The 12,872-nt window shown below is 51.8% G+C and overlaps 1 protein-coding gene across 2 annotated transcripts in view; it reads left to right on the top strand.

Annotated features, from left to right (window-relative positions):
- Abtb3 (ankyrin repeat and BTB domain containing 3) overlaps nucleotides 1-12,872 on the top strand; it is a 259,685-nt gene that overhangs the window by 231,392 nt on the left and 15,421 nt on the right. For both annotated transcript variants that reach the window (XM_027941569.2, XM_027941522.2), the window contains 2 exons: nucleotides 75-253; nucleotides 10,849-10,954. In XM_027941569.2, coding sequence (XP_027797370.1) covers nucleotides 75-253; nucleotides 10,849-10,954 — 285 coding nt within the window. The remainder of the gene's footprint in view (nucleotides 1-74; nucleotides 254-10,848; nucleotides 10,955-12,872) is intronic.

Raw genomic sequence — 12,872 nt, 5'->3', positions numbered from 1 at the left:
AAAAACAGACCTCCTCCTCTGGTTGTCTTCTTCCTCCCCTTCCCCTCCCCCTCCCGCTCCTCTTCCCCTTCCAGGCGTCCCGTGGACTCTGCACACGTGGCTGGAGTCTCTGCGGATCGCCTTCCAGCAGCACCGCAGGCCTCTCATCCAGTGCTTGCTGAAGGAGTTCAAGACCATTCAGGAGGAGGAGTACACGGAGGAGCTGGTGACCCAAGGCCTACCCCTGATGTTTGAGATCTTGAAAGCAAGCAAGGTACGGTGGTGCTTGCCGCAGAGAGCGAGGCCAGATTCCAGATCCCAGGTCTCAGCGGCCCCTTAGCCTGACACTGCCCTTTGGTAGGACGGCTGTGGCCAAGGCCACTTGTGTCACAGGTGCTTCCAGCTGGCTGGGCTGCATGTGTGATTGTTTGGGAAGCAGCTGTTTTGCTGAACGTCTGTTACGTCCCAAGGCACCTGGGCCTGTGGGCCAGTGTGATGTCTTCTAACTCAAGGACTTTGCTCTAAAGCTGGGGACGACATCCACAGCTAGGTGCCCCAACAGCATATGGGCAAGTTTGGAAGATGGTTCAATTTGCACAGAGAGGTGTGAATGTGGCCGGAAGGGGAGGAGGGTGGCTTCCCTAAGGTACTGTCCCGGCACCAGGCCTGCATGGACAACAAGAATCAAGCAGGAAGAGGGCAGAGGGCGCAGCTCCCTGGAAAACAGAGGGCAGGACCTGCGGTTTCCAGAAGCCAGGCCCTGGGGGAAGGCCTTCAGGTGGACAGGGCCAGACACCCCCACTCCCAGCAGCCACGAAATGCTGTGCCCCCTTCCGCACATCAGTCTTGGGCTATTAGGGAATTCATTCTTAGAAATCTGTCTTGGGTCATGGGTTTGGCCATGCCAGGTAGACACTGCAGTCCATGGCAAGGGGCTGTGTGGCCCCGTCCTGTGTGTTGATGGGAAACGTAAGGGATGAGCAGCCTGGATGCACCGTCCCCCACCAGCCCTCAAGGTCAATGGGCCTGAGGCAAGGCACTGTGATCATGGGAAGCACCAGGGAGGGCCACTCTGCCTACAAGGCTCTGAGGAGTGTGGCGTCAACCATCCCATGCCCCCAGGGCTTATTGGTGAGCACAGGGCCAGTATAGCACAGTGGTTGGGGTCATGGACCCTGGAGCCAAACGTGAGGGGTTCGAATCCCAGCTGTGCTCTTTACTAACCTTCTGACCCTATTCCAGGTACATCTTTCTCTCTGCCTCAGTTTCCCAATCTGAAAATGGGGACAATATTTGTACAAACCTGCTCAGATAAATGTAAAATGAGTCTATACCCTAGTGCCCTTTGAATCACCCCCAAGTGTCTGTCCCATAAAGATGGGCTCTCCAGGGGAGGCGGCACCTCCAGGATTTCCCAAAAGCTATAAAGGCCAAAATACTGAACACTCCAGTGCAGCCCAGGCCCAGCCAGGATTGAAGGCCAACCTGTGCACAGGCCTGATTTCACCTCCTCCCCCGGGAATGGCAATGCCTTATGAAAATTTCTCTCCCCGGAGCCTTGAACATCCTGCTTCACCAAGGGAATGAAGTGTTTCCCAAACTCATCTGACCTCAGAACCCTTTTACAATGAACCGTCTCAAGACACAAATTAGAATTCCTTACGCTAAAATTTGTATATTCTGTTGGACGATGTGCCCAGCACTACTCTCGGCATTTTACGAGGATTAACTCATTCAACCCTCACAAGTGACTTTTGAAGGAAATACTCTTCTTATCCCCATTAACAGACAGGGAAACTGAGGCGTGGAGAAGGTCACACAGCTGGACCCAGCTGGAATTGGCCTCTGTCAGTCAACTTCCAGGGCCAGCCCTCTCACCTCTTCACCCCAAAACTGGCTCCGTGGAGCTCTGGGGTCCACAATGGAGCCTGTGAAGTCTCCAGGAAAATTGACCCATGAATGAAGGGGGCATGGGATCCCTCCTGGGCCGGGCTAATGGGCTGTGCGCCCACAGTCTGGAGGGCACGTGGGGCAGGCAGCAGGGGTGTCTCCTCAGTGAGGAAGCAGCAGCCCATCTGCTTCCAGGGCGTCTCGGGGTTCCTGGCCTCGGGTCTAAGCAAGTCCCCTTAGTTCTCATGAGCATCCGTCCTTAGCCCAACGTCTCTGGGCCCCTGCGGCTGGATCTGTGCTTGGTGTCCAGACCCACTGAGTCCCAAATGGGAGCAGGTGCTTCAGCTCTTAGAATAATGAGCCTCCGTGAGTCCTTGAAGAGCAAAACCCGCTGGTGGCATTTCAGGCCCAAACTCCTCCTCCCTCTCCTCCAGCTCAAAAATAAATAAGTGAATCAAAGGGCTTTTGCTGCACTTACCTAAGAAAACACTCTGGTGAAAGTGTAGCTGGTCTCTTCCCTTCCTGTGTTCTCTTGGGGGTTTTTTTTGCTTGTTTGTTTGCCTTTGCTGTTTTTAACTTTACCTCGGGCTATAGTAGGGATTCCAGAATTTTCTGAGGCATCCTGTGTATTTAGAAAACCCAACCTGTGGGGTTTTAAAGGAAATTTCACTTTGAGGTATGACAGCCCACAGAAACGTTCCCAGGCGGTACCTTCAGAGCCTAGTGGGTCTTCACAAGGTGAACACGCTGTCATCAGAAGCCAGACCAAGAAGCAGAGCTCACCTAGCGTCCTGCAGCCCTTCACCCCCACCCAGCCACGTCCTGACTGCCAGCACCCACCGTACTACTTCATTTTGCCTGGAACCAGGCTTGTTTGACCAGGAAAACTCATTAGATAGGAAATAGTTCTCAAGAAGTATTTGAGATGCGTATGAGAATCTGGAGCCTGGGACAGAGACTACCCTCAGCTCATGAGTGGTGATGCCCTATCACCTATAGCCCTTGGAAATCAGACTGCATTTTTTTTTTCCTGCAGAGATAACTCTAGAACAATGGTCAGAGGTCCAGGTCAGCCCCTGCGCCATTCAGGGTGTAACTGGAATTGTCCCCATGGAGAACATGAGGCTACCTGAATTTCTACTGGTGTGTAGAGGTTGGGAATATGTGTGTAGGACCAGAGGGTCCAGGGATCTCTTGATAACAATTCAGCATCTGACAGTAGGAAGTAGGGTGGGTCATGCAGTGGAAAGAGGTGAGGGGTCGCCAGTAGCTTTGACAGCAACAGCTGGAACACAGGAAGAAGGAATGGCCTTTGCCAGACGGGGATCAGAGCCTGCTCCTTGGCAGCTAGACTGGTGTCTCAGACTGGAGGAGCCAGAGGTGGGGCACCAGGGTCCCTCCAGGAGGAATGGCACTTTGGGGTGGGGATGGTCCATGGCACCCCTGCTGGTGAAACGTGGTATTACACATCACACCCCAGGCGGACACTCCTTCCCTGTCCACCTGTTCTGCCTGAGTTCTGATGGAATGGTTTGCTTTCCACTGTTGAACTTGGAGAGTTCTTTACATAGCCGAGGTCCTAGCCCTTTGTCAGCTCTCTGGCCTGCACATATTTCCTCCCACCTGTATGCAGCTCCTCTTTCCTCCTGTGGTCCAGGTGGCCACCGATGGATTATCTTCATTCATCCACTTGGACACCTTCCCGGTCCTGGATGTTATGGGTGATTTTCAATGAAAACCAGGGGTTTGCTGAGACACTGGATCTTCTGTAGAGCTTCTGCTCTTGCTGGCTTCTTGACACTGCTCTGAAAGGGAATAGCGGCTGCCAGGTGCAGGTAGAAATCCAGGTCCCACTCTCGGCCTCCGTGACACCCAAGGAAGAAGCTTTTTATTGGTGGGGAGGGCATTCTTGCTCCCCACGTGGTCTCTTCTGACACACCCCAACAGGAAGTGGGAGGGTTGCCTCCTTACTGCCAGGTGGGAGTGGAGTCCATGCTCCCCCCGACCCTCCATGACCCCAGCTCAGTAGAGGTTTGGAGGTGCCTCCTTGTAGCCTGGTGAGCATGGACCTCTGGGCTCCTCCTTGACTTCTGTTTGAACCCTGGTTTTTCCTGTTGTGTCTGGCAAGAGTTGAGCAGCTGCCGTCTAGAAGTTTCCTGTCTGGGCAGGTGGCCCCTTTGGGTAGGCTTTGGTTGAGGCCTTCTTGTTCTGTGCCCATTGGCATTTCTGAGTGGCCACTTCTTCAACATCAAGAATAGGACCTCTGCGGCAAAAAGGAATTCTGGGGACCTCGTCATTGTGTTACCCCCCTCCAGTCCCAAGATCCCTAGCTGGTCTTCCTTCTTCCCTCCACTTCTGAGTCTTAGGACTCTTTTCATATATAACATCCAGGGGTTTCAGTTTTACTTGTGTCTAAGTTCTGTTTTCTGTTGCTATAACAGAATGCCTGAGACAGGATAATTTACAAAGGAAAGAGGCTTATTTTGAATCACAGTTCTGCTTCAACTCCGTTCTAGGCACTGCTTTCTCACCCACTCCTCAAAAGGGACCCTGTGAGGAATCTGGGTTTATTATGATGATCCCTATTTCAGAAGTCACAGACCTGGGGCTCGGCAGGAGCACCCACCCAGCAGAGCCAGGATCCTGACTCAGGCAGCCTGGCCCCAAAGCTCATGCTGTCCACCGAGAGCTCACCCCTTTGCTCCCTTTGCTCCCTTTTGGGGTTTTGTGTGCAGTGCACACAGCTCACTGTGGAATGACAGCTTCATCCTTCAGCAGACACTGGTGTGCAGCCATGGAAACTGGTCATCCCAAGGTCATTTCAAGTCTGCTGAAGCCACAGACCCAGGAAGTCTGCATTGGAAAGAGCCTTGGAGACCCTCTAGCCCGAGACGTCCCCAGACCAGTCATCTGCACCCCGCTGTCAGGACTTTGCCCAGCGCTGGACAAAATACTATAGGAAGCCCTAAGTAGATGAGATTATCACCCCATTGATGATTGACGTGGTCTTTTAAACTAGATCAGCTTGCTTTCCCTGAAATGCCTTTTAAAAGGAAACATTATATTAGTACTGCAAATAGAAAGCTTTCCTCACCTGCCCTGAACAGAAGGTGCCTATCAAAGTCAATGTGCCTCGCCCCCCTGCAGGGGCTCCGGTGGCGCCCCGGGGCTCGCTGCCTCCTGCTCTTTCCCAGGTGTGCAGCACGGGTAGGCACTGTGCCAAAGGTAGACCGGTGTGTGTCTGCAGGATGAATCGCTGTCAGTGTCCCCAGGAAGTAGCCGTCACTGCACACTCCCTTGATTCTGAAACACGGCCCTTTTCACGTTTTAGCATTTCTCAATTTGAATTGGGTCTTTCAATGGATGTGTACATTTAATGAGTTGAGGTTTGGGGTTCCCCCCCCCTCCTAAAATCTACCATTCATTTTATGACATTTTAGAACCTTAAGAAATTGGGATTAGGTTCAACTTAGGGGTTAAAAAATGGTCAGACCTCAGCGCTTTCTTTGGTTCCTTCCGATGGTGCCCTCATAATGACCTCATAAACAGGTATTTTGAATCCACTGTGGAAGAGAACACCAAGGCCCAGAGATGCTGAGTGACTTCTGCAAGGTCACAGAGCTAGTGAGTGAGGAGCCAGGACTGGGACCCAGCCCCACATGGGCCACTGTCTGTGTTTGTACCACCTCAGAGCCCCAGCTTGAGCCACCCACAGAGGACCTGTGGGATTAATCCTGGTGCTCCTTTTGAAAGAAATGTATTGCTGCATCTTTATAGAAAAAGAGTGAAGGGTCAAGGAGAAAATGGCAAGAGCCCCAGATCCTCGGGAGGTCGGCTCACCATGGTAACATGGGTTAAGAATTCGTCCTCATCCCCCTTCAGTTCTTCCACAGGGCCGCCTGCTTCTGAGTCCTAGGACCCAGGCACCCACCCAGAGATTCACACAAGACCTGAGTGGCAGCTACCCATCAGCATGCCCATAGCAACTGCTAACAGCTGCTGGGTCCTTGGGCCTGGCCAGACCCACCTGCCACCCTGCCCCAGGGCAGGGCCCCGTCTTGGCCTCCAATATTGGACCCTGTCTGCAAAGGCCGGATGCTGCCTCTGAGATCTGCCTCGGGGAGCGCCTGGCCTGAAATCCCTGAGCTTGCAGGTGCCACTCAGAGGAGAATGCAGGCAGGTGTCTGTCCCAACACAGCCACCTCCACACGCCACGCCTGTCTCCAGAGGAGAGTGACCCCAGGCTGGGCTCGTTCCTTTCTGCCACCTGCAGGGTCAGGTCCAGAGCTTAGCCTGGCCATGTCTGCACAGTGGTACCCTAATATGCTGGATGGCCACCCCCTCATGCCCAGAGGAGCCTTCCTGAGCCCTCATCCGTTTGGGGTGCCCAGCAACCAGAGCGAGTTCCACCTCTGGTCCCACGGCCTAGGGATGGAGTATGGAAAGGGACCTGGAGCAGACACCTCCACAAACACCAGTGACTCAAGGACACAGTGGGAACAGCAGTGCCCAGTGCCTGTCATTTAGTAGGTGCTCAAGAAATAGTTGAAGGGTAGATGGACGGATGGACGGACAGACGGATGGATCATAGCTGGGCCCGTGTGAGAGAGTTCACGTTCCTTAAACCTTTGGGGATGAATGGAAAGAGCCCAGGAACTGCTGGGGTTCACAGTGGCCTTGGCCCTCCCTCTTTCCCTGTCTCTGCTCAACCTCAAGTTCTTTCATCACAAATATCCCGTGTCCTCAGATGTCCTCAATAGACTTCATCTTTTATAAAAGTTTTAGATTTACAGGAAAATTGATAAGATGGTACAGAGTTCCGGTGGACCACCCCCCCCTTCTCCCGTGATGAACAGCTCACATTAACGTGGCCCATTGGTTATGATTAATGATTTAACACTGATACATTATTACTAACTAAATTCCAAACTGTACTCAGATCTCCTTGATTTTTGCCCAGTGTCTTTTCCGGCTCCAGGATCCCATCCAGGTCATCACCGTGCAGTTAGTTGTCAATTCTCCTTAGGTTTCTCTAGACTGAGATGGTTTTTCAGATTCTTCTTGCTTTTGATGCTTTTGATGATGTTGTTGGTACCAGGGATTGAACTGAGGTGTGCTTAACCACTGAGTCACATCCCCAGCCCATTTTTTTTTTTAATTTTGAGACAGGGCCTCACTAAGTTGCTGAGGCTGACTTTGAACTTGAGATCCTCCTGCCTTAGCCTCCCGAGCTGCTGGGATTATACGCGTGCATCACCACGGCCTGACAGTTTTGAGTATCAGTTCAGCATCCTGTAGGCTGACCCTCCAGTAAAATACATCCAAAGTTTTTTCTCAAGTTTAGACTGAAGTTCGGATTGGGGTGGGGACACCCAGAGACACAGCGCCATTGTCATGGCATCCTCTGGGGGGCACAGCCCCTCAGTAGGCATTATGGCCTTTGATGTTGCCCTTTCTCAGTGGTTGGGTAGTGTTTGTGGGTTCCTGTTCTGTGGATCTACTTCCCTACTGTACTCTTGGGATGAAGTCAGCGTGTGCAGCCCTTGCTGGAACAGGAGCGAGCTACGCCTCTCCAACTGAAATGTCTGAAGGTCATCCATTTGGGACAATCATGGCACCCCTCCAAGTTACTTCCTCGGGTGACACAATCCATCTTGAAGTCAGAGAGAGAGGTCAGGTTGGGAGTTCCAGGGACAGGAGGGCCTGCCTTGGGGGCCCTAGTCCACTCCTTCCGTGGTGTGAGAGACCTCAGATGCTCAGTAAATACCTATCAAATCCAATTACAATCAAAACCACACACACAGACCCTCCCGGCAGGAGCCACCGCTGCTCAGGCCACCAGTCTCAGAAGTGCATTTCCATTTCTTCCCTCCGAGTGGGGTAAAGGTAACTCCCAGCAAGACTCAAGGCAAACCCCAGGCAGGTGAGCAAGCCCAGGGACAGTGGTCACACGGTCTGCACAAAGACATCTGCAGACAACAGGTCCTGTTGTCATCCTAACCAGCAAGCACTCCTCTAGCATCCTCCATGTGTCTGGCCCTCTGGGGTCTCAGAGGTGAGGAAATGTGGTCCGACTGATGTAAACTTAGACAAGGGGTATTCCTAATCTTAGGGGCCAAGACCGCAGCTGTGTGTTACCTCATGGTTTCTGTGGATCAGAAGTCTGGGGACAGTGTGACTCAGCAGACTTCTCTTCTGAGGGTCTCAAGGGCAAGACCAAGGTATTCCCAGGATCGTGTTTCTTTTCAGAGACTTCAGGGAAGAACTGCTTCCCTGCTCACTACGCTCCTTGTGGTTGTGAGACTGCGGTCCGTCTCCTTGTGGCTTCTGGCTGGAGTCCCCTGTCTTCCTAGAGGGGTACCCTTTCAGGCTGCCCTGTGGCCCCTCCACCTGACGCCAGCAACAGAACAGAGCCCTGTGACTTCCTCTTGACCCCACCCCTCTGGATCCTCTTCTGCCTGGATTTTTAAGGGCTCCTGTGATTCCACTGGGCTCACCCACATAGGCCAGGATACTCCCCCTGTTTTAAGGTTACCTGTGTGTCACTGCTGCGTTCTGAATGCTGTGCTTCCCCCAAGTTCCCGTGTTGACCCCCGAACCCTCAAGATGATGATACTGGGAAGGACTGCCTTTGGCAGCTGACTGGGATATAAGTGCCCTTATGAAAGAGGCCCCGAGAGATGTCCCACCCCTTCCACCACAGGAGAACACAGTGAATCTGCCCTCACGTTGACTTTTCGGCTTCTAGAACGGCAAGAAATAAAATTTTTGTTGTCAGAAGTACCCACCTTGAGGTGTTTTGTTATAGCTGCCCAGACCAAGGCAGCAGCTTTAATCACCCTGCGCGGTCCCTTTTGCCTGTGTGGGGACCTCTTCATGGGTGAGGAGTGGCTCTTGGTACTCAGTGCCAGGGATGACAGCACTCTCTCCCGTGGGGGCCGTAATTCTGCCCACTGAAGTGCCACTCCATGCCCGTGCACGGGGACCAATATGGAGTGTTAAAATGTGGATTCAGGCTCTGTGGCCGAGGGTGAGAGTGTACCTTGCTCACGGGCTCTCAGACGTGCCGTTGAGGCTGCTCTAGTAGCACACGGTGACCAACAAGGCTTCAGGTCAGAGAAACCCTACTGTCAGCCCCCAGCACAGGTCAGACTGCAGAGAGAACTGCAGCACGTGAAACCCATGGTTCTCAAACTTATGGGATCATACAGCTCTCTGGACCCCACTCTTGAGCCAGAAGGTCTGGGGTGAGATCCAGGAATTTCCATTGCTACAAACTTTCAGGTGATGTTAATGCTGCTGGTCCAGGGACCACACTTTGAGACCCAGTGCATTCAGCCACGCGGGCAGTCACTGCTTTGAGTGTTGAGTGAGGGGAGCGCCAGAAATCCTTTGGTTATAAGCCATCCTCCTTGGAAACAGTTCCTATAAGTATACCTCTGTGAATCACATCTGAGGTGACATGATGCCTTCTGCAGTCTAGCCGCTTTAACTGAAGAGTTTGGATTTTCTTTTCTTTGTATCCTTTCGTCTTGGGAGCACCATGAATTAGATCCAAGAATAGCTTGAATCCCTGACATCGCTAGTGGTCCCAAGCCCATCTTTTAAAATCCAAAATTTTATTTATTGTATTTTATTACAAAAGCAATGTTCATTTGTCATACCAATAAAAAGAAAAGAAACAATCATAATCTCCCCCAAAGGTGACTGCTCTATTCCTCTAAGCCTTTTTGGGTGTTTTTATGTCCCCCTCCAAAAAAAAAAGAAGAAAGAAAGAAAGCATGGTACAAACTGTGTTGCAACCACTTTTCTTATTTAATATGTTGTTGTTTGTCAGGTTTTTGTTACTATAACAAAATACCTGAAACAATCGATTTAAAAGAGGGAAGGTTTATTTGACTCACAGTTTCAGAGGTTCCAGGCCCTGCGTCAGTGGCCCCATTCCTTCTAGGCCTGTGGCGAGGCAGCTCCTCATGGCAGGAGCCCATAACGGAGAAAGCTGCTCACCTCCTGGCAGCTGGGGAGCAAAGAGGGACAGAGCAGAAGAGACCAAGCTCCCATAACCCCTTGGGGGAGCATCCTCAATGACCTAAGAACCTAAGAACCACTCCCCCCATTTAAGTCCCAACTCAGAAGGGGCTTACTCACCCATCACCTCCCACGGGTGTCATGGCTGGGGACCATGACACTTTAACAGATAGGCCTTTGGGAGATACTTATCCAAACCATAGAAACCGTAAATATTTTTCTAACCGCTATTTCCACCCCCTTCCTTTCACCCTCCTTTGCCCAATAAAAAGCAGCTCATCGCTGTGAGTTCCTCTTGCCTCCTGCAAGCTGCAGGTCAAGGGAGATGGATGAACACAAAGGCTCCAAGTGGGAAGATGCAAACCGTGAGGGCCCAGGGGGTCACAAAGCCGCCAAGCCCTGAGCCCTCAGGGGCGGCTGGAATTCGGGGTCACAGAACTGACCCCTGCGCGTCTACTTTTTTTTAGGATGTGATTTGAATGCTTCCTCCCAGACCTAGCAATGCTTCAGCCCCCAGAATCTAGCCCATGAGAAAGCAAGACTTAGGAATATTTGCCGTGTTCCTGGAGAGAACCCAGAGGGCTTCCCACTACTCAGGCCAATTCGCGGCTTCCAGAATTTAAGATTAATTGTAGAGGTGGATTCGAGATCAAAAACTTATTTTCTGTTCTCTGAACTACAGACCCCTGCTTTCCCGTGGATAACAGACGATCATGGCAAGACCGAGGAATTTCATTAAAATTTCTCAAGCTTGCAGCAGAGAACTCACTAGAAATAGGGGACACACAGAGCACGTCCCCCCAGGGCCACAGGCCAAACGGAAGGTGTACTCTCCAGGGGATTTCTCATGGAACCTGCCAGGTGTAGGCTCCTCTCAGCTGGGGACACACTCCTGTAGTCACAGCCCCAGTTGTCACAGCCCCCTGTAATTCAGCTCCTCTTTCTCCACAGAATGAAGTGATCAGCCAGCAGCTCTGCGTCATCTTCACCCACTGCTACGGGCCATACCCCATCCCCAAGCTGACAGAGATCAAACGGAAGCAGACCTCGCGCTTGGGTGAGTAGCACCCTGAGGCCCGCCTGGGGTGCTCCTCCGTAATGCAGGGACAGGGAGCAAACACCATGATAAGAATAAAGGACACAGTGGCACACGCCTCTAATCCCAGAGGCTCAGGAGGCTGAGGCAGGAGGATGGCAAGTTCAAAGCCAGCCTCAGTAACTCAGCAAGGCTTTAAGCAACGCAGAGAGAGTCTGTCTCTAAATAAAATATTTAAAAGGGTTGGGGATGTGGCTCAGTGGTTAAGCACCTCTGGGTTCAATCCCTGACCCCCCCAAAAAAATGGGGGTGGGGGTGTTTCCAGGGCAAATGAATAGATGGAGAGTCAGGCGGATGGAAATGGGATTAACCCCCACATCAGGCATCTCTCTGGAGAATCTCCCTTGGGAATGTGGTCAAGGAGACTTCCCAGTGCCTAACCTTCAACAGGTAGACTTTTCTCCCCTAGTCACAGACGTGGGGACAGCCGAGGTCTCCTGATCCACACATGTCCCCTGCACAGTAGGCTGTGATCGAGGCCACGCTGCATGTAGTGACTCTGTCCCCCAAACTCCAAGTCCTCTAAGACCCTCCTCTTCCCTAGGGAGGAAGGAGCAGGGGACACTGAGGAGCCGGCTGTGTCCACTAGAAATCCTCCGTAGGGCAGAGGAGAGAGAAACGGCCCCTCCACCACCACACACCCCTAAAGACACGAGGGGCACATACCTGAGTTGAGGGGGCTTCATGCTTCCAATCCACGAAAGTCACTCCCTGTTCACCTGCACTGGCCAGCTTGAGCCTGCACCTGACCTCCTCTATCTATAGTAACCCTCAGGCCCCGGCGAGGTGACCCAGCCCATATTACGGCTGGAACTTGAAGCCAGCTCTGCCCAAAGCCATCACCCCACCATTGTGCAGAACCAGCTTCTGACACTTTGTAGGAGAAAACCGTCCACCAGGCACTGGGCTCAATCAGAGGACCCGGGGCTGCTGCAGCCTGGGAGGAAGGCACAGAAACACCCAGTGCTTCAAGGCCTGAAACCTGAAGCTACTTTTGTAAGGGTCTGTCCCCTTGCTTGCCTGGGGACCTATAAAATATTAAAGAGAAAGGATTCCCTTTCCTGTAGATGCTGGGAACTTTCCTACCCCGGGTCCTTTTCCTGTGGCCAGGAGGGGACATTTGAGAGATGGGAGCATCTGAAAATTCTCCCCTGTAACTAAACCACTCATTGGCCAGGGCATGAGCCTGTGAAAGTTGTTAAAAGGCTGAGTTCATGGAACTGTTCCAAAGTATTTTCATTCCTGTCGTGATAACTTGTGAAGGTGAACGAGACACAACTTTTTGCGAAAAAGAAAAATCGAGCAACTGAATCAAGAGTTACCTATTTATCTTTACGTCTGTGCATGTGAGAAAACTGGGGTGTACCAGAGTGGCCAGGGTGTACCGGAGTTGCAGAAAACAGGTGCTGGTCAAATATTACCAGGGCACAACTTGTAAAGATCAATTGAGTGAACAGATGTTAGACACTAAGGGTCACATTCCCAGGACATGGGAACAACGTCTTATGCCTTACAAGGTGTCCTCATTGGGGCCAGCATTTGCAAGGGTCACGTCAGTGGCATGGCATAAAATCTGCTTTCCTGTGGCCACGGGGGGCGGAGGGGAATGTTTTCTCCCAAATCTGCAGAGATTTCTCTTGCCAGCACTGAAAAGCACCTGGTTTTCAGCCCAAGCACTAGAATTCCAAGGTTAGCACCAAATGAAAAAGAAAAAAAAAAAAAAAGGCAGACCCACAACAAGGAAGAGAAAGGGCATCTTAGAATTATTAACAAAGGAAACGTGATTCTGGATTGGTTTGCATCCTTGAGACTGCATTGCAAGCTGGGGTCATTAAAGGTCGCCCGATAGTCATTCTTTAGGGACCTACCTTAAGGGAGA

This window comes from Marmota flaviventris, chromosome 3 (genome assembly GCF_047511675.1).
Source record: "Marmota flaviventris isolate mMarFla1 chromosome 3, mMarFla1.hap1, whole genome shotgun sequence".
Taxonomy (NCBI): Eukaryota; Metazoa; Chordata; class Mammalia; order Rodentia; family Sciuridae; genus Marmota; species Marmota flaviventris.
Note: the sequence above shows the minus strand (reverse complement) of the source record. Positions and strands in the feature narration are given on the sequence as shown.